Raw genomic sequence first — 27,491 nt, forward strand, 5'->3', positions numbered from 1 at the left:
ATACCGGTCATGTACTCATCTGGGTTTCCAGTTTTCAGTGTCTTTAGAATAAAGATGAAAGTCTCTTTCATTTACCTAAGAGATTCCCTTTGCAAATTGGGCTTGGTGATTCTTGTAATCCCAGTACTAGGGAGGCTGACGAAGGAGGATAGTGAGTTTTGGGCTAGCCTGGGCTACACAATAAAACACTTTCATGAGAAAAATATTTCGTTTCTACAGTTTCCAGGACTGCAGAAAATAAACAAAAACCAGCTCAACTCACTGCCACCACCTGTCAGAACCCTGAACCAGCCCAGGTCTGTAGAGCAAGGCCCCTTTCAAACAGTGGATCTCAGCAGCTCTGAGGTGGTTTCTGGCTGAGGATGCTCCACCCATCTCCACCGCATACAAAGCCCAAGCTCGGACTCTGAACCCAGCCCTTTGTCTAGTTTGCTTTTCCCTTGTACTCTGGGTCCTTCCTAAACCACCTGTGTGTACGATTAATTAACAGAAGGGCTGGAGGGAGCACACGCTGGGAGTCGTGGAAACTACAACTCCCATCAGCCCCACGGCCTCCCGGCCCCACCCCGCCTCCCGCTTAGCCCGCGGCGGAGGCGCTGGGCTTTCATCCGCGGAGCGGCGGGAGCTGGACGTGTCGCCGCGGTCCTCTCGGACGACCCCGGGATCGGCAGCAGCCTCAGCCGCCTTCAGCTTCTGCGTCCGCCTCAGCGGCGTTTCCCAGTGCAGCGAGAGGATGGTGGTCCGCGTGTTCGTCGCCTCGTCCTCGGGCTTCGTGGCGGTGAGCGGGGCGGGATCGCGGCAGACGCGCGGCGCGTGCGCCCGTGGGAGACGCGCGGGCAGGTGACCGCCAGGCTCGGACCCCGTGGATGCGCAGGGGTCGCACTCGAGCGCTGGCAGCTAGCGAGGGGAACCGGGGAGCCAGTCCCCTGCCGCAGCTGCCGGCGCCAGGGGCCCCTTTCCTGAGTTTATAGGTTCCCGACTTGGAACACTGTCGGCTTATGTTTTTTATGGGAGTTTAGACTACTTTGATTTGCTGACCTGGCGTCTGAAAGAAACAGGTTTAAAAGAATTGCTCTCCACTGTCTCGTCCCCAGCAAGTCCATTTCTTTAGTTCTACACCTGAGCAAAGAGAATAGTAAAGCACTCTTGTCCTGTTAGATCGGAGTCATTTGTTTGCATTGTCGCTTTTTAGCCTAGGGTGTTATAAATACTTTTACATTTGTAAGTAAACCTGGGTGCATGAGCCCCTTCCCCGCTCCCCCAGCGCTGTGGTAAGTTTCATTTTAGGAATCTATAAATTGTGCTTTCTGTTTTTAGCTATTCTGTTTGTAGAATGTTGACTTCTTTTAGGGAGTTTTTTTTAATTAAAGAAATTAAATAACTAGAGATGTTATACTTTAAGGAAAAATGCACATATATGCTGGACAGTCCACTGACTGTGATGCACGTAATGCAGGTGTTCGATGTGATTATTGAGGCTTGATTTCCTTAGTTTAGAGTTAGACTATGGCTCTAAAAGTCTGCTCTGTGAGATACTTAATCAGATATAGAAGAAAGTGCAAGAATGATTGTTTCAAGTTTAGTCTGGCTGGTTGCCTGCCTGGTAGGCAGATTGATTGTCCTAGAATATAAATGGGTGGGGTAGAGATGGAATAAAATACTGTTGAACACTTCCTGTAAAACCACTGAAACTTTTAATTTAAAATCCCCCCTTTTTACTACAAGGACCCCCATTTTCACTAGACACAGTAGATGGGGGAAATGCTAGCTTACCTGTATATGCAGGCTGTATGCTGTGTTTCTAAAACTCCTCACATTTCCAGTTATTTTTTTCCGTTGCTTAGTCATAGGTGACCCTGACAGGTTTTTTTTTTTTTTTTTTTCTGGGCTAAAACTGAGCCTTGTGAAACATGTACCGTTTTCCAGGTAGATTTATTTAAATGTATTCCTGACTGTAGAGCTTTTGGCCTTACCCTGAACTTAACCTGCTTCAGGAATTATTTTAAAAGCACTTTATCAAGTGTGGAAGGGCGGTACTGTAGTGTTAATTTGCGGTTGTGTCGGGAAAGTCACCTGTCTTACCCATCCTGTATCTAGACCCAATCTGCATCCTGTATCCTGGTTTCATGAATTCCATTAACACACAAGTATTTATTGCCTGCCTGCTATGTGACTTAAGTTTTAGATTTAATGTTTTGCACATGGAACGATGAGGAAAGGAGTTTTAGTGCCCTGACTAGTGTTGTGGGGGCCAGGGGTGCTCTGGCTCTGCCCAAGTTCCTCTCCTGTACCATGGAGGATGTTGAGGCACTCACAAATGTACTGCACTTTAAAAATGACTTGGTTCTGTCAGCTGAGTAAATGTGGGGAATGCTGCTGACAGCTTACTTCATTTGAACAGTATGCTGGCTACCTTCAAAGGGGGAGGTTTACCCACTTTTTTTTTTTTTTTAACTGTGTCTTTGATCCCCGTGGTCTGATGTGGTTTCATTTGATTGGGAGGTTACATCCAGTCACCACACAGACACAGCCTGTAAACACTGACTACTCATTTCAGTCTGCTTTTTGAAAACGTATTCTTTTCAGGTCTCAGAAATGCTTGTGGAGTCTCCTCATTTTGTAATATTATCTCCTACTTCATGTGCAGTTTTTCTTTGATATTGGTATTGTAGGTTATATAAAGTTGATGCTTAGCTGCAAGGATATTGATTTGGCCATAATGAAGGTGTGTAGGTGAACTCTTGGTTGGGGAGGCTAGTGGTACTCACAACATTACACTATGTTAAGGTTTTGTGGGAATGCTGAGTTTTCCTTCTAGCAGTGTCGGGTTAACTGTTGGCAGTATTTTATTCTGTATCTGCCTGTGACCAGCAAATATATGGAAGAACAAACAGTGTTATTCCCGAGTCAGTTTGGTTTTAACCATCATGTATTAAACCATAAAGGAAGGGATGTGACCAGAGTAAGTCCAGGTGGCAGCACATTTAAGCATACTCTTCAGAAAAAAATCTTCCTATCTCCTGATTCCCTTGAGTGGTGGAGCTTCAGCCGTACAAATGACTAACATGAAAAGGGGTGGGTGCCTGCTCATCTTATAAACAGCTCCAGGAGAGGCTTGCTGTAACTAGGAAATAAAAATTATACTGCATTATGCCATCCATGTTACTGTTAGAGTGAGGGTATTTTATTTAGCTCTAAGAAAATGACTATAGAAAGGTCATTTAAAATTTTAATTTATTATGCCTGTGTACCCGACAGCAGAGGCCTAGATAACCTTTGTCTGGGAAATGTGTTAATGTGACTTTAATTTTAAAAGGTTTTTGTTCATTGATGTATTTGACAGAATTTGCTTTAGTCTGCCTGTACCCTGCCCAACTTTGTCCTTGGTCTTACAGAGAAGCCTAGGAGAATACAGGGTGTGGTCTCTTCTTGAGGTGAGGACATCTGTCTGCTAGGAAAGGTAGTAAAACCTTCAGTAATAACCTGCAGCTCAAGGACATGCCTCCTATGGGAACACTTACCAGGCAGAAATACTACAGGCATCAGAGGGACGCCATGCCAGATGTAAGATACGGAAGGAATATGCTGGAGTTATAAAATAGGCACATGGGGGCAACCAGCAGGGAGAGGAGTGTGGGAAAGCGTTCCTGAGCCCATTTTTAAAGGCTGGGTGTGAGGTGCTTGGGGAGGAGAGGTGAGCAGCAGATGCCGCTGTGAACCTCTTTGGGTGACAAGGTGGACTCTTCAAGTCCCCAAAGGAACCCTGTGAATTCAGACTCCACCCGTGCTCTGCATCTTGAAGATGTTTTCAGTGTCTATGGCTTGTCGGCTGCTCTGGGCCTTTTGTCCTTCAGGTAGCAGGGTACTGTCCTTCAGGTCTGAGATTTTAGAAGACTCCCTGCCTGCCTGCCTTGGACTAAAATGTATCAGAAAGGGAATAAAGTCTTCATTGAGGCAAGAGCTGTGCTTTGGCGTGGATATATCCTTTACCATTCATTAAAGTTTTGTGGTTCATTTGGGAGTCAGAGGGGAACCTAAAAGTATGTAAGTGAAGTCCAAGCACACAGTTTCACAGAGGGGAACTTGGGCATAGAGGTGAAGTGATTGGACCCAGTGTCATCCATGTAGTCGGTGCACAGTGAGATGGAATTGAAAGCCACATTCCTGCATCGATTGATTGATACATGTGCTTATTTTAAACGTTGAAAAGCAAATATCAGGCCCTTTCCCCCTCCTGTGTATCTATTTGTACGTGTGTGTCGTATCTGTATGTGTGTACATGTGTGCTGGGTGTGTATGTATGTAGATGTGTGCTGTATGTGTTTGTATGTATGTGTATGTGTGTATGCATGTGTGTGCTTCGTGTGTGGGTATGTGTGTGCTGTATGAATATGTGTGTATGTGCTCATGGGCCTGCAGAGGCCAGAGGAGGGCATCAGATGTCCTGCTCTGTCATTCTCCACCTTATTTCTTTGGATCAGGGTCTTTCATTGACCTTGGAGTTAGGCTGGTGACCAGTAACCCTCCTATCTCTGCTGCTCATAGCACTGGGATTACATGTGTGTTCGAGTCTTCCCCTGGCTCTTTAGGTAGGTATTGAAATTCAAACCCAGGTCCTCATGCTTGTACAGCAAACACTCTATTCCACTGAGCCCTAGTGCCGAGTTAGGTGGTGGTAGGTGCTACAGCTATGATGGTCAGGAAAACAGACATGGCCCAAATAATTGCTGTCTTCATCAAGCTTGGAGGCTTAGCCTGCAGACCATGCGGTCAAGGAGGACTGATGGTGGCTTGTTGCTAGATATTTGATTACACCATGTAAAGATATGTTACTGTGACTGATTTAATAAAAAGGTAAATGGCCAGTAGCTAGGCGGGAGGTATGGGCAGGACTTCTGGACAGAGAAAGCTCTGGGAAGGAGAAAGGAGAGTCACCAGCCAGATGCAGAGGAAGCAGGACATGCAGGAGGAGAGGTAAAAGCCATGAGCCACGTGGCAGCTCATAGATTAATATAAACAGGTTAATTTAAGTTATAAAAGCTGGTTAGAAACAAGCCTAAGCTAAGGCTAGCGTTACAGTGAGTGGCTTGAGGATTGCTTTCATGAACCTGGGTGAAATGGGTTAGATGATACTGGTTTTATACATCCTGAATGTTGGACAGCCACCATCTGGTAACAAAGGAGATGCCGACATTGGAAGGAAAGCTGGGAAGTGGAGAGCTCGCTGTGGCTTGCACAGTGTATTAAGGTGAGGGTGGGTGCGAAGGGAGAAGACAGACAAACACTGCTCTCAGATGCATTCATTGCTCTTTGCAGCTAGCTGTGCAGGGTGTCCTTGCTGCTGTGCACAACTGGTTATTATTTTAAGCATGCAATTACCAGTTCAAGCTGTTGCTTCCCTGTAGAGTGTACTCAGTGAGGCTGTTCTGTAAGAAAGCCTTAGGAGAGAGTTTGAAAGCAGCAGAGTCAGGAGGTGAGCATAGGCAGTAACAGGACTCAGTGCTAAGTCGCTTGACTCTGACAGGAGGGAGCAGATGCTTGGGCTCTTGGGGATCTTTATTTATCTTCACTGTCCTCTGACAAGATAGTTATTGCCATACCATAGGTGAAGAGGCTGAAGAGAACTGACTCAAGCCAGATCATGTTCAGTTGGTACTCTGACCTGGAGTCAAGCCCTAGATGACAGCTGGCTCCTAAGCTTCTAGAGTCTCCCTTTGGTGTCTGTCCTCAGGTACGGCGGCGTATGTGCATCAGGGATGCTGACATCCTGCAGTTTGTAGGTTTATCTGCACAAAGAACTGCCCCATGGGCCAGTGGCTCCCTAACCAGAGACAGTGCTATAGGGCACTGGAAGAGGAGTGAGGAGCAGGCTTCAGGATGAGATTGTGAGCGAAGTGATCAGAAGAGGCAGGGATAACTTGAGGGCCCAAGGGCATGGAGTTAAGTAAAGACTGTGCATTTGTTTCCTAGGGCTGTGGGGCTTAAATATCAGAAATAGGTCTTATTCCTCTTGCTGCTGGAGGTTGGAGATCCAAGGGTTAGCATTCTAAGAACTGTGAGGGAGAATCTGCTACTGGGATCTGCTCGAAACTGTAGGCATGTCTTCGCTTGTAGATGTGTTGCCCTGAAAGCCTTTGTGTTTATGTGGCATTCTTCCTATGTGCCTGTCCATGTCTGTCTTTGGTGTTCAAAATGACCTTTTTTATTTTATTTTATTTTTTTTAGCTAGGCGTGTTGTAGTAGGGCCTACTCTAATGACATCATCCTAAAGCGCATCTGCAAAGATCCTGCTTCACAGGTACCGGAAGTTGGTGCTTCAGGCGATATCTTTGCAGTGCATGTAATACAATCTAGAGCCATGTCCAGTCTGAGGGTTGAACTATATAAACTGATAGTACAATTTTCTCTTTAACTGGGAAAACTTCTTTCACTTTAAACTTACTAGTTAGAGAGCAAATTGTATGAACAGGTAGTCTGTGTGTGAGGCTTGCTGCTAGAAGGGGCAAACCTTTTTTATTTTTATTTATTTTATTTATTACCATTGAAAGGAAAGTCCTGGCCTCAGTCTTTCTGGTACATTTTAATGTTTCCCAATTTTGACACTTCTTTCTTTCTACAAAGACATTTAAATTTGCTAATAGGAATATAACCGCCAGCATGGATTCCTTTGTGAAATTAGGGACTTTTTTTTGTTTTTAAATCCATTTAGATACTTTTAGTCAGCATTTCAAACCATCTGAGTAAGCTACATCTTGACAAGTATTTGTGGTAAGAAGTTCAGGGTGGTTCCCACACCCCAGGCGCAATGTAAGACTACATGAATCTTCTGTTTTGTTTTTCAATTTTTAAAAATAAAACACAGAAAAGGAGAGCTACTAGTGTTGTTGTGCCCAGATTGAACCCCAAAAGAACCCTCCAAGAAGGAGATGACTCACCGAATGCAAGTTCAAAGGTTTCCTTATTGACTCCAGGATAAGAGCTGCAGCAAGGACCCCATTTTTTCGGGAACAAAACACCACTGAGGGGTGTTTTTATAAGGGAAAATTGTAAGGCTGGAAGCCCCAAGATTACAAAACTTCAGTGGTTACACAACACAGGACAATGGTTGTATGCTTCAGACAAGGTGCAATTAAGCAGGATGCTGCAGAGGCTATGAGTTTGTTAATTATCTCCTGGGCTGGGGACTTCTACAATTGATAACTATCCTCTTTGGACCAGAAGAATGTCGACACAGCTCTAGGGTGTGATATCTGGTCTAAGGCCTTGAGTCATGTGCACCTTTGTTTAATCTTGTATGTTGGGCTGCCTTTTGGGAACTCAGAGAAGCTTAAGAGTTTTTCTATTTGGGCTTTGGAGTTCGGGTTTTAGACTTTCATTAATTTTTCCCTTTCAAGTCATGTGACATCCCAAGTAAAGAGGATTTCATGTGGTGTGTGTTGTGGGGTTGTGTGTGTGTGTGTGTGTGTGTGTGTGTGTTCTAGTGTGGAGGCCCCAGGTTGATGTTGGGAGCCTGCCTTTATCACTTTCCACCATACTTTTTGGGAGAGACTCTCTTCCTGAACTTGGAGCTCACTGATTGGCTAACCTGACCTGGGAGGGTAGAGATCTTTCTGTCTCCGCTTGTCTCTATCTGCATTAGGATCACAGGTAGAAGTCAACATGCCTGGCATTTTTGGTTTTGTTTTTAAAATGGAGATGCAAACTCAGATCTTCATATGTGGCCAAAAAGCACTTTGCCTACTGATCACTATCTCCTATGTAGGTTTTTTTAATGCTTAGTTTATAAAAAGTATTGAAATGAATTATACTTTTCTTGGATTAGAACAGCACAACAGAATAGAAAGTCTATATTTATCAAGAGTTTTTTTCTGCTTAAAATTAAAAAATTGGCCTGGTTTACCTATAATTACATATACAGAAATGTTAAGTATTATATTTCAAAATGTAGGTTTTAAAAATGAGATCAAGAAATCATCCACCTGCCAAAAGTCAGTTTCTAAAAACTCAGCATACTACTAGAGGAGAGGGAGTAGTTTACTTCAGTGGTATTGTTAGTATTCAGGCTTCTGTACTGGCCTGCCCTTGGGGTTCTGACAGGATACACCCTCCACTGCAGCCACTAAGAGCACCACCTGTGCACATTCTCTATTACAGCCCTGTTGGTTTGGGAACAAGAACTATGTCCCAACTTACACTCACTGTCCTATATACCCTGTCCCATTTATGTGTCTGTCCTTTGTTTTTAATTTATCAAAGTCTGTATCAGCTTCTCTACTCCCGAATCCTTCTTAACTCTCCTTCCTAACAGAAATACATGATAAAAAGTCCACTTGTTTGTTTTGCAATTAACTACTCTGTCTTTCAAATTTTAAAATGGTCTTTAGAACACCTGGAATCAACAACAACAAAATGGCCAGTTAGCAACTCTTAGCTGGAAGGTGACTCTCCTGGGCCTTGGCAGAGAGTTCAGTCCTTTGGAGAGAACTGCTTTCCTGGGATTAGGTTTACTTACATCCTGATTCAAGTCAGATTCTGTGTTCATTAGTCTGCTTGGATTAATCTCACATTGCTTATCTGTTATGCAGAAAAGGACTTTAGCTTCCCAAATTTGAAATTTAGTGAAAACCTGCTTTCTGGGCGTTGCTATGGTTTGGAAGGTGATTTATCTCCGAAAGGCTGCCAGAGGTGGTGGTGCTTAGTGGGGAGGGGTTAAATGGTCATTTGGGGGGATGCCCTAGGAAGGAGTGAAGGTAGTTGTCCTGGGACCTCAATTTATTCATGAGCTGTGGCTTCCTAGCTTTGCCGTATGACTGCTCTCTAGTCTGCCATGATGTGTCAGAGTGAAGTGCCTCATTACAGGACACTGAGCTGTTAGAACAGCCTGAAGTTGAACTTTAAGCCTTCAAACCTCTAAGCAAAATGTGTGTGTGTGTGTGTAGATACTTTGCTCTAACAATGGAATATGGACTAATACATATGCAAAACAGTAAATTAACATTTAAGGGACATTCTTCCTAGTTATAGTTTAAGAACCTGCCATTGGCACATGCCTTTAATCCCAAGCCTCAGTAGGCAGAGGCACACTGATTTCTGTGAGTTCTAGGACAGCCTGGTTTACAACTCCAGTTCTAGGGCAGCCAGGGCTACACAGAGAAACCCTGTCTCAAAAAAAAGAAGAGGAAGAAAGAAAAGAAAAGGAAAGGAAAGGAAGGAAGGAAGGAAACATGCCATTGAGCTTTTTGGCCAGTGTTTTTTGATCAGTGATCAGCATGTACCATGGTCTGGTTTTAGGGGTGACTGGTGTTTGGAGATGTGGGATGGGAAGCGGGGAGAAGAGACTGGCAGTCTACACTAGCCAGCTGCTGGGTAATCTGTGTCCCTGCAGCTTTCCTAGTCTCCTCCCTTAATAGGCTTATCTGTGTTCTCCCAACAGCATCTGCCGATGACTTAGGAACTGGCTGTCACAGCTTGAAGAGTTAGAAGTGTTGTCTCTTGTATAATAGGTTGCTTTTCTCCCCCAAACTCTAAAAAAGAAATCAAACTGAGAAAAGCATTTTTCCTTTCTGGACTCATGACAACTTTGCACTGGGATGGAAAGCTGAATTTACAGGCAGAGGCATTTGGGGGTCTGTGTCATCGTGTGCTATCCCCACTCTGTCATCACTGACAGCTTATTCCTGAGGGAATCCATCTTTTCAGGACTGACTCAGTGCCTGGCAGAACTTCAGTAGGGGTTTCCTGGAACTGACCCCTGCCGGTCAGTCACAGGGCGAGGTGTGCATCAGGGTGTGTCAGCATTGTTGTGGACCTTGGTGGCCCCTGGCCAGCACCACGTTGGATCTCCCAGAACAGCAGCACGGTCTTGGCTGTGACTAAAGCAGCCAATTCTGACTGTGTAAGGCTGTGTTTCCTTCTTCCCACTGGGTGGTGGCCCCTGCTTGGATCTGGTGATCTGGGAGTGGAGGGTTGAGAATAAAAGACCCAGTTAAGTTAACCTGCTTGACAGGTCAGATCAGTGGCATTTGGTAAATGTGGTCTGTAAGGCAACATTACAGCTGTTTGCTGCATTCCAGCCTGAAATGAAAAACAAAGCAAAGGAAACAGCAGCAGTCAGCATAGCTGACATAGTCCAGCTCAGGAGTGGGATGCGGGCTACTTAATTCATGGCATTCCCCTGTGGCCTGCAGCTCAGCAGCCGCTCACTGCTGCTTAGCTTTAATGACTGTGTTCCTTTGAGTGAGAATTGACTCCTCCATAAGCTTGGGACCCTGATTGACAGGAGGTTGAGCTACACTTAGAGAGGGAGGGAGGAGGAGGGAGGGGGGGGAGGGAGGAGGAGGGGGGTAGAGCGGGGAGGGAGAGAGAGGAGAGAATGAATGAATGAATGAATGAATGAATGAATGAATGAATATGTATGTGTTCATATGGGCATACATGTGTATGCCTGTGCATGTGGAGGCTGCAGACCAACCTTCAGTCATTCCCCAGGACCATCAATCTCCATTTTATTTTTTGTTTTCTGTGCCAGGGCCTCCCACTGCCTGGATCTCCCTGAGCAGGCAAGGCAGATGGCCAGCCCCCAGGGAGCCACCTTTTTTTTGCCATACTGGGGCTGAGGTTTACAAGTATGCACCACAATTCAGGCTTTTCAGGTAGGGTCTAGGGATCGAACCCCAACTCTCAGGTTTGCACAATAGGCACTTGGCCATTTTATGTCATATATATATATATATATAATATATATATATATATATATATATATCATTGGGTTTATGTTCAGTCCCTACACTCATGTACTTGTATTCATCCATGGGAAATCTGCCATTGGCAGACTGCACATACGTGGTTAAAGCAATGGCTATCAGACTCTTAGGTACCACAGATGAGGGACAAATGTGCCAGTTAGTTTTTGTCAACATGACTCAAATTAGAATCACCTGGGAAGAGGGCACCTCAATTGAGGAATGGCCTCCATAAGATAGGTCTGTGGAGCTAATTGAAGTAGGAGGGGCCGGCCCACTCAGGTGTGTGCACCTGAGCTGTGTAAAAGTTGGGCAAGTCCAAGGAAGCAAGCCAGCAAGCAGCATTCCTCAGGGTTTCGGCTTCAGTTTCTGTCTTGAGTTCCTGCCCTGCCTTCTGTCAATGAAAGCTTGTGACCCAGAAGTTGTAAGAGATGAAACCTAACCTTTCCCTTCCCAAGTTGCCTTAGGCTAGAATTTTATCACAGCAATAGAAAGCAAGTTACTGTAGCTGAGTAGCCTCAACCCACTTGAGGAATGATGAGAAGGGCTGGTGATTGATGAGATTGCTGCTGTAAGAGTTAGCCCACGCAATGCCAGGGTGATGCACAGTGGTCACTGTTGTTCCTGTTGGGTTGCCATGAGAACAATGGAGTAGTGTAAAAGGTGCAATAATAACCATGACCTTGAACCATATGAGATCCTTAACCATCCCCCAAATGGTGTACTAGTACAAGAGGAAAGATGTGATCAGTGTACCTGGGGAGGCTGAGGTACAATTTGAGATAATTTTAGGAGAGTTTTCGGGTAATGTAGGTGTTTGAACTTGAGTTAATAAGAGCATATGGTTTAACATGCTATTGTTCCCTAAACAGACAAGTTGCTGTGTGTCTGCTGTGAATTTTTTTTCACATTGATAGGTAATTCACATGGTCATTTAGACCATATCTAGTCATTGCCCCAGCATACTTATTGCTACACGGATTCATGGTCACTCTTCTTTGCTCTGTGTAGTGTCTAGTTTTAGAGTCCTGGTTTGACTTAAGGTTTTCAAGACTTGTCCTATTTCTTTCTGAATGATGTCAGTGACTAAAGGCCAGTAGCTTCCTGGAGAGCAGGTTTGGAGTCTTGTCTGAGATGAGCAGGATGGATGACTTGCTGATTGGTCTTGCACAGGCATCAGAGGAAGGAGTGTTCTTATTCTCAGGTCTTAGACTGCATTTTACCATTTTTTGAGAACTATGTAATTGAATACAGAGAATTTCAAGTCTGGCAGTAACAGGAAGGAGAAGCGAGGCACCAGGTAGAACTGATGGATAAGTTGCAACAGTATTTGTCGCCCACATTGACATTTTCCACAATTCTGACTCTGAAGTTGAAATGCTATTGTAATTTAGGGTGGATACTTTCAGCCCTATCAGAAGGGCAGGTAGGTGATGCTAAAAGAGGTGGAAGGAAGAGGGCTGTATGGAAAATGCCATGGAAACAGGAGAAAGAGAGGCCTGGAATAGGTGTCCTGCTGTGCTGAGACCTTAGTGTTTAAAGGGTGGGTGAACAATTATTTTCTACCTGTATCCAGCAATGTGGTTTTTATTTTCTATTTAATCCTTGTAAGCATCCTCTAAACTGTGATCTGTTATGCCCATTTTATAGATAAGAATATCAAGACTCAAGGTGGTCACATATGCTGAGATCATTCACCTCACTGGGGGGGAGGGGGCTTAGGTTCTAAGCCTTGTCCTTTAGTTTTGAATTCTGTGCTTTTCCCATTGTGCCATGTTGCCCACCAGAAGAGCCCCTGACTGGACACTGGGAGAACATGTGTTATGTTAAACCATCAAGCTGACTAGAACAACTAGAGTGTGCAAGCTTGAGCTTTACAGTGGGATGGGGCAGCATTCTCAAGCGGGGAGCAGTTCCAGAGTCCCCGATTTGCTGCTCAGCAGATAATTATAGGCACAGAGTCTTAGGGCAAGAGAAAGCAGACTCTGCTTCTGCAAAACTGGCAAGTGCTGAAATGAATATGGTTTGAAATGGAAAGGTAAGATTTCATAGCAGTAACAGTGGCGCCGTTTATACCATGTGTAGGAAGTACCAGGGGCACTTGGTGTTTATTCTTTGTATTCCTTGAAGTAATGAGATGTAGTAGTTATAGTCATATTTCCTGTCCCTACCCCAGAGAAAGATTAAAGCAGATTAAGGGGAAGGGAGAATAGCTGAAGGGAGTGTTTAGTCTTTTGTTGAGTGACCTAAAACTCAACTGTGTGATTTGCCTAAAATGTGATTGTACTGCTGGGTGTAACAAAGTCGGGTAGAACTGACTTCATGTGTCACATTGAAGGGGGTGGGATGGGATGGAGGGGGATAGGGTAAAAAGGGAGAAGAGAGACTGATGGGATGTCTGGGACCCAGGGATGAGGTCAAAGGCAGAGGATACTTGATATACGGGGCCCTCTGGGCAGCAGGGGATGTGCTGGGTCAGGTGTTGGTGTAGATCAGTACCCTCCTCTTTTCTACCTTGGCCCTTCTGTTCTTGGGAGAATGAACCCGTGAACTGCCAGTACTCTACAAAACAGTAGTCAAGGGGCAGAGTTCATCAGCATATGGTAACTTGCAGTGAGAGTTGAGTGTAAAGAGGAGGTAGAAAGTGAATGTTGGAGATAGAAGGCTGCTTGGAATATGGGCAGCCTTCTAGTGAGAGGAAAGATGTAGCCAGCCTACTGGGAAGGCAGGGAGACGGTGGGAATGGTCCCTGCTGGTGGTGAGCCTCATCTGCCCCATTTAACTGTTCAAGATTCTGTGCTTTTATGGCCACCCATCTCTCTATGATCAGGCTCTTTCCATGTAGTTTACAAGATGATGCAAGATGATGATGCCAGGAAAGATGATGGACTTTAAGAACGGAAAGACCTGGGTTTGGGTTTTGGCTCTGGTACCCCAACAGGCAAGGAGGCTGAGTGGGCCTTTATCTTCCTGTAGCTCACAGTTAGATTTATAAAGCTGTTGAAGCTTGTTGAAAATCATAGCCGCTGTTGTTAGTGTGAGTTTCATTTAAGTTTCATGCAGTAACCATTCTCTTGTCTTTGTGAATCTTCAACTTTAAATGAACTATTAAGATTCAACCAAGGAAAGAATTACTGTGAGAATCAGATAATAGATCCTGCCTTGGGATCCAGCCAGCCTTAGGAAGATCTACAGCTAACACCGCCTATTAAAACTAATGTGGATTGAATTGTAGTCTGAAAAGCTCTTGTTGAATTAGCAGAGTTTTGAAAATATTGAGCAAGTGTATTTTAGGTGCTGTAAGATATCTGTGTCACAAAACAACAATCAGGATGACCTCTCTTCCTAGGTCCTGGCACCTCAACTCATAGCAGCAGCATGGCACAAGTCCCTCAGAGCTGTGTGGGTGGTTCCTTCATCAGGGATTACACCCTTGAGATCTTCACAGCTTCCTGTTATTTCCAAGTTTTCCCGACTGTCAGCTGTTTGCCATTGAGCTTGTGGGTTTTTTTTTTTTTTTGCTTTGTTTTGTTTTTAACAATAGAGGAGAGCATGCATGTCTGTCAAAATTGGAAAACCCAAGACTTCATAAATAGTACGTGTATTTATGAAGATGAAAACCAAGGAGGGTCATTTTGTAAGGGAAGGAAATACTAGCCTCAAATGCTTGTTAAATGTTGACAGCTTTATTGCTCTCTAAACTGCCTGGCACCTGTGGGCAGGTAAACAGAAATGGCACGTTCAGACAGTCTGTGTGGGCTGTTAGGGGAATACAAGTTAGTGTTCTGAGCATGGTGCTAGTTGGGTGCTGGTCTCACAGTCACGGAACTGCTGCTCTGAGCTTGTTACACTCAAGATCAAATACCTTGATTAGACCCTCATCAGAGTTTTCACTGTGGCACTGCTGATATTTTGGACTGGGTGGGTCTTTCCCATGTGACACCTGTCCTGTGTACTGTAGACATAGAGCAGTGTGCATAGACCCTACCTTCTGGGTCACCCTTGGCCCCAGTTCCTGACAGCTGATATGTTTCCGGACATACTGAAATGCCCTGGGAGGTAAAAGCACCCCTTAGTTGAGAAGCAATGCTCTACCTGTAATAGTACAGAATAGACAATGGCATCGCAATGTAAGAGGACTCAGATTGCCTTAGAGTGAGCAAGCTGGGCTCAGTGATGCACCCCACTATCATAATCCCAGCACTGTAGAGGCAGAGGCAGGGGGATCTTGAGTTTGAAAACAGCCAAACTTAATAGGGGGACTGTGTCTCACAAAGAAAGAAGGGAAGCAAAGAGAAGTCGGAGGATGTGTGTGTGACTGTGAAGCACCTAGGTTGAGGCTATTGCTTTCCAGCTCATCACATTGTCCTGGCTCTTGTCGAGACTGCTGTGGGCTACAGGGTCATAGTTCTAGTGATTTCCTTTAGTTAGCTGAGTCTTGAACAAGATACTTAACTCCTCTAAGCTTAGATTTCTTCTTGTATTATTGTGTTTTTTTATTGAGGTGTAATAAACATAATGCAAAATTCACCTTTTAAAATTGTACATGTAGGTGGTTGGTAACTCACTTACTATTTGTTGTACAATTATTTAATTCCAGAACACTTTATCACCTCAGAAAGATAGCTCTTGTCCTTTACCAGTCAATTTCCTTTCCCTTCTTCCTCTTGCCCCTGGCAATCACTGACCTGCTTTCTGGCTCCCTTCGAGCTTTTCTGACATTTTGTGTGGGTTCAGTCATGAAGCATGGAACACTTTATGTCTGGCTATTTCACTTAGCAGAGTGTGTTCAAGCTTCATCCATGTTGTAGAATATACTAGCATTGTTTTAATACCTGACTTTCTGTTGCTGGATATATAACATTGTTTCTGTCTATTCACCAGTTGATGGGTATTTGGGCTGTTTTTGCTTTTTGGCTATTATGAATAATGCCTCTATGAAGATTTGTGTGTAAGTTCTTTTGTGTACATTTGTAGTATATGGGTGGTGGTGGGCACCTTTGATTCCAGCACTTGGGAGGCAGAGGCTAGTGAATGTCTGTGAATTTGAGGGCAGCCAAGGCTACACAGAAGAACCCTGTCTCAAAAAAAAGAAAAAGAAAAAAAAAAAGAGTTGATGTTTCTAAGATGACGCTGTGTTTATGTTTTTCTGGCATTGCCAAATTGTTTTCCAGAATCACTTCATTTTACATTTGCATTGGCAGTGTAGGGAGTTCCCGTGTCTGCATCTTTGCCAAGCCTAGTTCTCAGTTGTCTGTCTTTTTTCTTGAAACAAGGTCTCCTATAGCCTAAGCTGGCCTTAAACTACAAGTCATGTCTACCCTTTTGATTCTGTAACATCAAGTTGTCATCTACAGAGTTCACACTCAAGAACCACAAAATCAAGTAAAAAAAAAATCATAAAAATGCTCATGTTGGGTTGGAGGACCTGTGGCCCAAGAGGCACAGACAGGTTCAGCATGCCTGACAGACCATTCAATGAAGACATTCTTCTTCCATTCCATGTAAACCATTGTGAATAATGGATCAGATCCTTAAGGGATCTGTATTTTGTAAGTTACTTGAGCTACTGAATTCCTTTGTGTTTATGGGTCCTCTTATTTCCTGAAGTTCATGAGTGAGCGGCCATGATCCTTCCCCTGAGCAGCTCATGTTCTGATTGTGGCAAAAAGAGACCAAGAATCAGGAGCAATGTGAGATCACATAGAAAATATGCCTAAATTTACCTGACCAACAGGTAAGTCACAGGGCCACATGTGTTTATTTGAGTGACAGCCACACAGGAATTGCATCCCTTGAGTTATGATCCCAGCTGTTTTTAAGATTCTAGAAATGTCTAGATAGAAGATTCCAGTAGAAATCTAAAAAGACTTTTTCTTCCCCCAGATATTTCCTATAAGCTGGTGAACTGGAGTGGGTGCTGTTGGCTTTGTTCTTTCTGCCACAGAGATGGTGTGATTTGCCTGCTTCACCGCCCTTGGCTTTAGACCTTTCTGCTTGTATTCTGTATGTTAAGAGCAAGGTGGCTGGGCACCATGTGCTTTGTCTCATCACGTTGACCTTTTACCAGTGAGTACCTGGTTTTAAGAGATAATTAACAGACTTGAGACGATTAATAATTTACCCTTTGAGTTCTGTTTCCATTTAAAAGAGAAAGCCGTCCTGTTAATGAGATGAAGTCGCTGTGTTAGGTTCAGAAAGCCTGGCAAAGACCCTTTGACCCTCGGTGCTTGACAGTTAGTTAGGCTTGCATGCGTGGCTGGGCACTCTGGGCTCTCTCCTCTTGTGGTAGTTGTACCAGGCTCCTCCTCCACCCTGGCTGCCCCCGTGGTCCTCTTCACCTTGTCTGGGAACTCCCTATGAGACAGTCCCAGTCCCTCTTCTCTTCAAAGAATAATGCAGGGCTGTTTCCTGTGGTTCCTTTGCCCCCCTCTCTTGCTCTCCAAACTAGGAGGTCTCTTCTCTTTCAGCCTGCCTTGCCTCCTGTTGGGTGGTTTTCAGGGCCTTCTACCTGTGATTCATTGGAATCCTAAGTTATTCTTGGTCAGGGACTGGCCTGTGTGTCTTTTGTTGTTGCAGATTTTCTATTAGAGAACTTGGCATTTGAGTGGATACAAGGAAATTGTTTCTGAAAGATTGTATTATGAACAAAAAGCTAATCAAAGAACAACAGGAATGAATTTGCAAGTAGAGTCTGCTCTGAAACCTAAAAGCTTTGGGGACATGCTTTGTCTCATGGCATCTTAAATAAATGGCTTAAAGAATCTGTGTTATGAAGTCAACTTATTACATTATTACTTTTGTTTGAGTATCAGTCTTCCAGAACTCCGAGCAGGGTAACTCTGGAAGCCTGGGAGGGAGGAAGTTGGCTTCAGTGCCCTCAGGCCTGCCTGCTCGGCTGCGCAGGAGGATGCCCTGGCTTACAAAGACAGGCAGTCTTCAGGCCACTGCTGAGTCATACAGTCGCTGAGAATTGAAGCTGCAGATATGTGGAATTCTAGGGCATGGTTTTAGGCTAGTGTGCATAGTAAAGCAACATATTTTTACATATAAATAAATGGCTCTAGGCAGATTTTTCTGTCCTGCCAGCCAGCTCCCAAATAACCACTTTATATTAATTATGAAAGCCCAACTGATAGCTTAGGCTTGTTTCTAACTTTCTCTTACAACTTAAATGAACCCATTTCTCTTCATTTACCTTCTGCCTTGTGGCTTTATTACCTTTACTTTGTACCATCCATGCTGCTGCTTTCCGGCTTCCTCCATGTCTGGCTGGTGACTCCGCCTTTCTTCCCAGCATCCTGTGTCTGGCTGCCCTACCTATACCTCCTGCCTTGCTAGTGGCTGGTTAGCTTTCTATTAAACCAATAAGAAGGCACCTTGGGGAAGACACATCTTCCCAGTGTACAAAAAGATATTCCAAAACAAATGACCTCTGAGAATATCAGCATGCCCCGTCAGAGTATTAAAAAAACAAAACAAAACAAAACAAAACAAAACGAGTGTCATGATCCTGCCCATGCCAGGGCCGATTAAATCAGGTTGGGTATGTTTGGGTTCAACATACTTGGCTCAACAATAGAGAACATACGTTGTGTGTTTTGGAAAGATTTCTAAACCTAGCATTCAAAGTAAAATAGGACAATATCTCTATGGTTAAATGAGTAAGTGTGATGACAGAAAAACCCTCAGTCTCTAGTTCCTGGAGAAAGTAGCTAGTTTGTCCTTGACTCAGCCAAGGTTGAGTCTCCTCCTTTTAACCTTGTTATAATGTCTCTAGACAGGCTCTCTTTGTCCCGGAGGCTGCGCATTTGAGCTGCTGCTTTCTGTTCTTTGCCCACACATCACTGGCTTCAAGCTCTCTCATGTACTTTCCCCATAAGTTATTTGTCTTTTGGCTGGCTTGAGTGTACAGGTCAGTGAGCCTTGGTGGATTTGTACTCTACTTGATTGAGGCCTTGTTTTTGTGTGTAAGTTTTCTTTACTTGTTGTAGCACATCCTAGGAACTTATCAACAACCATGGATGTCTGGATTCTGGAGACATAAAGCTTTTCTTCTCCACCCCCTCCCCACTGCCCCTCTCTCTCTCTCTCTCTCTCTCTCTCTCTCTCTCTCTCTCTCTCTCTCTCTCTCTCGTCAATTTTAACTTCTCTACTCCATTGAGTCAAACTGTGGTGGAGAATTCTAAGGCTGAAGATCTAGGGGAAGTTGAGGCAGAGAGCAGAATTCAGAATCACTTGTAGAATCACTGCATCCACCTGGGATGCAGAAGTAAAGAGTTGTCTGTGTGCAGAGCAGGTTCCTATGGAGATTGGAACTGGGCATCAGAGCTCCTGGAGGCAGTTTGCTTAGGAATGAAACATGTGGTGTCCAGTTGAAGTTGATGGTTGTCAGCTAGCTGGGCATGGTTGGCCTCTGATACCACCACTCAGAAGACTGAGGCAGGGGAATGGTGAACCCAAGCCAGACTGGGCTCCTTTAAAACAGACACACAGACAGACACACACACACACACACAGACACAGACACACAGACACACACACACACTATGACCCAGGGATGGAGGAAGAAAGAAACTGATGGTGGCCAACCCAGGACAGAAGCCAGGTCCATACAGTGCAGGTTAGAGCATCTACACTTGGGTGTGTTAATTATTCCTGCTGTGGAAATGTGAGCAGATCACAGTCTGTAATTACTGTATATAAAATATAATTATGAAAATGATCTGCTGTCCCCCATGTTATCTTTCAGCTGTAAATAGAGGTGGCTGTTAATCAGCTCTTCAGTCACTCTTCACACAGTTGTCAGTTGACTGATGGAGAGGTGGGAACATTGCAGAGCCGCACCTCAGGCCTTTGAAGGCACGGCCTTGGGCAGCAGTCTTGTAGCATGCTGTGGAAAATACCGTCGTCAGCAGGATTTCCTCCTGATGGCAGGGTTCTGACGATTTTCGCAGATTTTGCTGGAACAGCTCTTCCACACAGTATCCTCTAATTAACAGGAAGCACATGTATGAGTTGTATATAATTTGCAGAGAGAATCTCGCCAAATAGTGGCATCGTAAATTCATATTTTATGCTTGGCTGACTTTTTTCTTTAGGAAGTAAACATGTAATCTTGACAGAAAATGTAAAAACAGTAAAAGTCAGCCCACCCACATCTTTCCCTGTTTCTGCTAAGGTCTCATCACCATGGGATCCAGGTTTCAGAGAAAGCGGAGACCACACACTGAGAAACTAGGTAGAGCCAGCATATTGCAGCTGAGGGGTGACAAAAGAGACACCTAGCTTCCAGATGTGTAGTGGGCAGCAATACTAAAGTCACCATCCAGAGACCCACAGGATACACAGGTGATACTGCTGACCCCATCGTCCAGAGGAGTTCATGGTTAAATTGGGGAAAAGGGCCGGAAGCATACTGCTGTTGCTCAGTAGTAAGGCTGTCTGCCATCAAATGCCAGGTCACAGTGACTATGGCTGTAATAGGAGTTTGATGAAGGAAGTGATCTAGTGCAGTCAGGGTTTCACCCTCAGCACTGCTGAACTTTAGGCTTGGGAGTTCCTTTGGGGGACTAGCCTGTGCATATAGCATTTATGACAACCAGAATTCCTCTGGACATCACCGTTTGTCTCTTCAAGAATAAGGTCACCCGGGACCACACAGTGGGACCTGGTGCATTTGGGGCTGAACCACAAGGAATAAGTAGATAGTACTAAAAGAACGGGAAGGATGGGTGATGAGGGATGGAGTGTAGTTGGGAACCAACACCCAAGGGGAGACCCAGAGGAATGTCTGAACATCGAATAATTGCCCATTTGAAACTGTGATTTATACGTTTTAGAGTGTGTCACTCTGTGTAGTGTATTCTTGCTCCTTGAGGTTGGAAACACCTTTTATTTGGCACACAGTAACTTCAGTGACATCCACAGCTGTTTCCTACAGAAACAAAGGGGAACATGGTTGTTTGTTTGTATTCTCTGTAAGGGGAAAAATGTGGTTTTCATTTTTTTTCTTCATTCCTAGATTGGCAGTAGCATCAGATTGGTTAGCCTGGCTCAGTAGACCTGACCTAGTCTTTGGGGTACTTATGTTGCAAAGGGACCACCTGTGATTTTTTTTTTTTTTTTGGTTCTTCTTCTCCCTAAGCCACAGTCCTCTGCTACTTTTTTCTTCTACAACAAAATGTAGTACTGTTCAGAAAACAAGACAGCAGAGTTTAGTACTGGAACCAAGTCAAAGATCAGTAGGATGGAATTCTTCAGAAACAAACCCAAGACAGGCATGATGACATTTTCCTGTAATGCCAGGACTCAGGAGTTTGGGCAAGCCTGGGCTACAAAGCCAGACCTTTAACAAAACCCTGCAAACCAAATAATAGAGTAAATGTAGTAGGTAATAGATTCAGTTCAAAGGAAAATAAAAATGAAGGTAACGGTGGCTTCAAACACTGTAGAGCAAGCAGCTACAGTTTTGAATGTGCAACACGAACTTCTAGACGTCAGAGAGAAGATGTGACTCCAGGTCAAAAGAAAAATACGGGCTAGAGATTTTTAGCTTAGTGGTAGAACACTTGCCCTGCATGTTCAAGGCCCTGGGTCTGATCTCATGCACCCAAATAGAGAGAGAGCAAGAGTGAAGGGGGGGCAGGGTATGAACAATAACATCACCCAGATGACGAAATTGAAAGGACTATTATTATTATTTGGGGGAGCCATGTGATATTCCAGGACTGCACACTGGGTGCTGTTCCTTGAGAATCTATGTCCTCCAACATCATCATTTTCTTCTGGAGAACAGCACTGTCCCTTGTCACCACCATGCAACGCAACACTAGAGCTTACATCTACTTTCTACCTAGGTCTTATGAGGTAGACCATTGCCCAGCCTTTCCCTGTCCCTCTCCCATCAGCTGCCCAAGCTTCTGGTAGCTACTTTTCTGCTCTTGGCTGGTATGCAGGCAGCTTTTGTAGAGTGAGATCACGTGGTACTTGTTCTTCTGTGCCTTTCTTATTTCTCATAACATAGTGACCTCCACTGAGGCACGCTGTTGACGTGACAGCATTCTGTCCCTTTTGTGGCACAATTGTATTCTATTGTCTTCGTATACCCCATTTTCATTATCCATTCATCTGCTGATGGATACTTTGTTAGAAATCAGAGTGGCGGGTTTGGGAAGGAGCTGGCATGAAATTGCAAGCCCCAACAAACTTTATTAGGGGAAAAAGCCTCCCGGACATGGGGACTGTGATCCAGACTTGAGGTGGAGGCACAATTAGGAGGGATAGAACTTTGTATTGGAGAGACGTGATGTGATGGAGCCTTTAAAAGAAGAAGAGGCTTTTCTTCAATGCCTGGATAGGAGGCAGCTTCATTAGCAGGGATAGTATAAAGTAAGCAAGACAGGCACCACAGACAGTAGACTGGGGATGGGGTGCTGAAAGGGAAAAAGAACACCTCAGAAAATCCTGGGAACAGAGAGGATATTCTGGCATTTATAAGTTCTGGCAGGGTTCTGGTGGGAAGTGCCACACTACATTATTTAGTCTGACACAGCCTATGGCAACATGCAGGACTATACACTCACCTTGTAGTTTCAAGGATGAGGGGCTGCAAGGCCACAGCACAGCACTGGCTTTTAACTGTCCCAGAGAAAGAACTGCAGCGAGTGTGGCCTTATGTCTCTAGGCTGCCACATCTGGTCTCTCAGAGTGACTGACAACTTAAAGGGGCAGGCCCATGGTCTTACACAGGCAAGCTATTTCCCTCTGCGGGCTGTCACGGGTAGTGCTGTAGTGAATGGGCACGGCCGTGCCTTCGTCTCTCTGGCATGTGATTTTATTTCCTTTGGGTATATACCCCAAAGGGGAGCTATCCTTGGTAATTTGGTTTTTTATTGCTGGCACTGACTCACACCCGTGTCATAGGCGTTAGAGTGTTTCCCTTTCGGCACATTTCACCAAGATTTGACTCTTGTCTTTGGTGTTTATTGTGGGTGACACTTTTCCCTGGGCTGAGATCCTGGACTGTATAAAAAGGAGAAGTGGCATAGAGCCAGTAATGTTTTTGTTTGTATATGTTGGTGTAATATCCCACAGTTTCACTGTATTTATCAGTTCTGATAGAGTTTTGATCTCTTCAGTCACTTTTCTCTCTTTTCTATTTACTTGGTCGTATCGAACATACTTATTTTTATTCTGTGTCTGGTGATTTCAGTCTGATATGCTTGTAAGGTCACTCCCACCCCCACCCCCCACTCCTCTGTATTGTCCTCATAACTCTGGATAATGATGCCGTATGCTTTTCCTGGACACATTTATTTAAGTTTTGAGTATTTACTTCTTCCTTGCTACTGTCTCCAAAGTAATTCCTTGGAGTGATACATGATGCTCTTGGACTTTGTGTCTTCACATGGCCTGGGGAACTGGTTCTTAGTTTTTTAAAAGATACAGGTTCTAGTCCTGCCTTGGCTATCACTCACATACTGAGTTATTTCTAGTAAGGTGCATTAGTAGCCTCTCTTGTCTTATTTTCTTGTCAGATGAGAGCAGTGATATGTGATGGAATGCTATAGGTGTAGGATGAATGGCTGATTTCAGGGCTGTGGTCCAGGCCTTGGCAATTTCATAGCCACTGTTTCTGCAGATCCATTATATGCAGAAGTATAATATGAGCATAGCAACTATAACCTGCTTTCCAGAATTTGAAGTCATGTATGTAATAAGACCTGTGGCTTTTACACAGTCGCAGGGTGAATGGGGTAGTGTGTTCTTGTTCTTGAGCTGTTCAGAGGATGTCAGTGGAGAGGGTTCTGGGCTGGGGTAGTGCTGTATTAGATGGGAGCCCTTTGTCGGGGCCTTGTAGGGAGAGGAGTAGGTAAATACCGAGAAGGCAGGAGAGCATTTGAGGCAAAAGGGAAAAGAAGACAAGGAATTGTATGGGTAAGATGGGTAAGAGAGAAGCCTTTACACGTAGAAGTCAGTTGGGACCGATATTTGATGGGGATCAGTTGTCAGTCTCAAAACAGTAACTTCATCCAGGGAGGCTCTGGAAGGTTCTGTTCTGTTTGTTTTGTTTTTATGTCTTTTTCCAGGCTGCCCTTAAACTCGGAGATCTGCTTTCCTCAGTCTCGTATGTGGGAAGCTTTAAGATGACTTGCGATACAGTCATGCAGAGTCTCTCAGGAATGAGAGTGGGCATGTGCAGGAGCAGCTGAGAGAGGCTTAAGCAAGAGTGACCCGAGGCCACAAGGATGGGCAGCATCAGCAAGTGTGTATGGTACTTCGCCAGTGCCCTGTGAGATGACAATGGGATGCTGGAGTGGGCTGTGTCTTGTGGAACTAGCTCCATCCAGCTTCTTGGTTTAGGTGGGCTCTCAACTCTCTCTACAGCATCAAGAACACAGGCCACAAGTGCTTTTCAGGACTGAAATATTAAGCTTGCCCATGTCCCATTGGCCAAAGAAAGTCACATGACCAAACCAGATTGGCAGGGAAGAAAGATAGACTACTCCTCAGGTGGGAGGAGTTGTGGTTTTTCACATTATTTGTATTGGGATACAGAGGGAGGATTTATGGACTTCCTGTTTTTGTAAACTTACTGTAATGTATAACAAGTTTTTTTTTAATTACTCTTCCAAATTAATAAAAAAAACACTTTTGATACTGAAATAGTTGAAATGAAAAAAATGGCTTAAAATTCTTTTATTTATTTATTTGTGAGATATAGCTGTGGAGTAAGTTTTATTTTATTTTTTATGACTACACAGTAATGTTTTGATTAGGAAACAAGTGAATTTCCAGCCCCTCTGTGAACCAAAGGGTGAAGTTTGTATTAGGTTCTCAGCGCTGTGCTACAACCTGTCTGCTGTAGCACAGCGCTGAGAATCTTCATTCTTTTGTAAAATTCTTTTTTCATTTCTGTTCTGTGCTTCTTTTTCTCCTGGCTCTCCACCGTTACAAACGCACGCCAATGGGTGGACTCCTGGCAATGGCCTGCTGTCCATATTCCAATATGAGATTCATAAAAAGAATCAGTCAAGCATCCATCCAGGTTAGAGGAAAGGAAGCTATGAGTTTGAACTGTGGAAGATGGTGAAATAAAGACCCTTTTCATCAAATCAAATACCTGCAACCTTTGGCAGCATCTAGAAGTCACTTGACGGTTTTGCACAAGGTCACATCTAGGGCAAAGAAAGAAAAGCAAGCATGCTTGAGTGAAAGAACCACTCCAGCAGAGTCTTAACTGTATCCCCACCCTTCAGTCCCCAAGGAACCCATAGCAGAGGCCCTGGGCTCATCTCACACTTCAGGCAGCTGAGGCTGGGAGAGAAGCTAAGTCATTTTCCTAAGACTCCCACCCCACAGGACTCTGATCACAACCAGGCCAGTCTGGGCCTGCCCTGCCACCTCCAGGTTTCTTTCCTGTCCTCTGCGTGTGCTCAGTTTGTCTGTAATTAAACTTGCTCGTCCACAATTGTACATATTAAATCTCAATTAAAAAAAAAAAAACCACATCTCACTCAAATTGATTATGCCTCCTCATTTACAAGTGAGTCCAAAGGCCCCACAGAGCCACATCAGCTATGCACACTTGGAATTTTAGCAAGGGGTGACATATATGCAAGCCTACAGACTGGCTCCGACAGGGCTGCTTCACCATATAAATTAACTGGCACCCTCCTGGGAAAGATGTAATCCTACCGGAGAGTGGTGGCATGAAAATATATTTGGAGGCCACTGCCGCAGACTAGGGTCTAAGCCTGAGTCAAGTGCACTGTGATTTATTTAGCCTGTCTTCTGGTCTACTCCCTAGAGGTTGCTGGGGGTCTGTGAAAGCCTCAAGCATCTTTACTTAGATTTCCACCGGTCCGTGAGTAACCATGCCCCATCAGCAAAGCCAGCAGCACAGGTCCAGACATCGAGTTGCTGTGTGGGGTGTGTCGTTAACACTGAGGTGCAGGTGGTGGGGTCTCCTGAGGAGGAGATCTGGGAGTGTATAACCTAAAGGGAAAGGTTTGCCGTGCAGTTCTTAGGAAGGCTGCTGTCCATCACGTCTGACGAGTTTCCTTCAGAGTCTAGGAGCATTTGTGGAAATGGCTAAGGGGAATCTAGTCAAGGGTACCAATGAGAAGCAGGTACAACAAAACACTCCTGCTTGATTTTCAGCTAGTATCAATCTGCAAATCCAGCAACTAGTAAAAAAAAAAAAAAAACAAAACACTAAGTTATGTTCTTGTGTTTAAAAATATTAATAGCAGGAATGCTGTGTAGTTAAGACTGGCTTCTTGGGTAATTGACAGTTAGACGCAGTGTGTTCAGATTGCTCTGAATCATTGCAGCTGTTCACATTTAGGTAGACTCGTATGGCTTGAAAATGGAGAAACTGGACTGTTTGCACCACATTTCACTAGGCTGACTTTCAGTTAAATTAGACTGCTGTTTTGGCTTGAATAGCTTCTCCTGTATACGGAGCTTGAGTAGGGGATCTGCAATCTTGACCTCAGTAATTCTCACTGAGGACCACCTGGGTGACCAATTCCCGTGCTTACAGAGTCTGCACTGTGGAGAGAGGTGAGAACAGCAGTAAGGAAACAACAGATGTATGTAGCATGTAATAGGTTAGTACATGCAGGTTATGAAGTACCCATGATGTGGTTAGAGAGGACTGATGCCCAAGGAGCTGGTGTTGCTCCTCTGAGGTGTTTGCTTCCAGCTGCCTGTGAAAACTTTGTGTGTTCATTGACAAACATGCGTCAAGTGTCCACTCTGTTCAAGGTGTCATGTGACATGCTGTGGACAGAACAAGCAAAACAACCTGTCTTTAGGGAGTTTTTATTCCATGTGGGGGAACAAATTGCAGACATAAAAACAAGTGCCAGCTGTCGAGAACAAAATGAAGGACTTAAAAACAAGTAGAAAGTTCTAGAATGTCTGGTTAAAAACTCTAGTGGGTAAGGAGAGCTCACTAGGAAAGTGAACCAGAAATTTAAATTTATTTGCTATTTTTGACTTTTTTTTTTTTTTTTGAGACAGTCTCATTATGTAGTCCTGGCCAGCCTGGAATTCTCTATAAAGCCTCAATTCGCTACAATCTTCTTCCCTCTATCACTCAAATGCTGAGTGGCTTACCTTATTAGGGGCTTATTTGTTGAATAAGGAAAGTTCAGGGCAAAGAAAAGGTTGGGGTGGCAGCTGTAAGATGTCATCAGGGACCGAGGCTCCTGCTTTCTCCTTCATCATCCCTAGCAGATGGTGTTTGCTTTCATATTTGTGAAGGGTTTTCTGTATCCCCAGCTAACCATGTCAGCAGTTCTGCAAGGAAGAACGCTCAGTCCTCCTTTCTCAGCCTGCTGCGTGGCTGGGCTGGCAGACCAGCCACACCTAGCTGGGATTTGTCTCTCATTCCTGAGACTAGCTGCCTTTGTCTCACCAGTTCTGTCTCTAGAACTGTGTTAGGGATCACTTCCTGCTCCAGAGATTCTGGGGAAAACTGGTTTCTGTAGTGGAGCAAAGGCACTCTCGGTGGTATCGGTTATGGGTAAATAAATCGCTGTTGTCTTCAATGGCTTCTAAGTGTGTTTGGGTGAAAACAAGTGTGAGCTGCATGTACCGTCTGCCTGTGGATGAGTTGACATAGATGGAGTCACCAATTGTGGTCCTGCAATTTACCCCAGCAATGAAAAGGAAAAACGTACTGCATGTAAGGTGTGTTTCATCTCGGAAAATTTGAAGCTTGGAGAGAACAAAATG

General features: G+C 44.4%; 1 protein-coding gene across 1 annotated transcript in view; it reads left to right on the forward strand.

The window, feature by feature from the left end:
- Nucleotides 1–578: 578 nt before the first annotated feature.
- Nucleotides 579–27,491, forward strand: part of Sh3bgrl2 (SH3 domain binding glutamate rich protein like 2) — a 53,326-nt gene continuing 26,413 nt past the window's right edge. Inside the window, exon 1 of the mRNA XM_027411044.2 lies at nt 579–778. Coding sequence (XP_027266845.1) covers nt 734–778 — 45 coding nt within the window. The 5' untranslated portion in view covers nt 579–733. The remainder of the gene's footprint in view (nt 779–27,491) is intronic.

Source organism: Cricetulus griseus, chromosome 4, assembly GCF_003668045.3.
Source record: "Cricetulus griseus strain 17A/GY chromosome 4, alternate assembly CriGri-PICRH-1.0, whole genome shotgun sequence".
Lineage (NCBI taxonomy): Eukaryota > Metazoa > Chordata > Mammalia > Rodentia > Cricetidae > Cricetulus > Cricetulus griseus.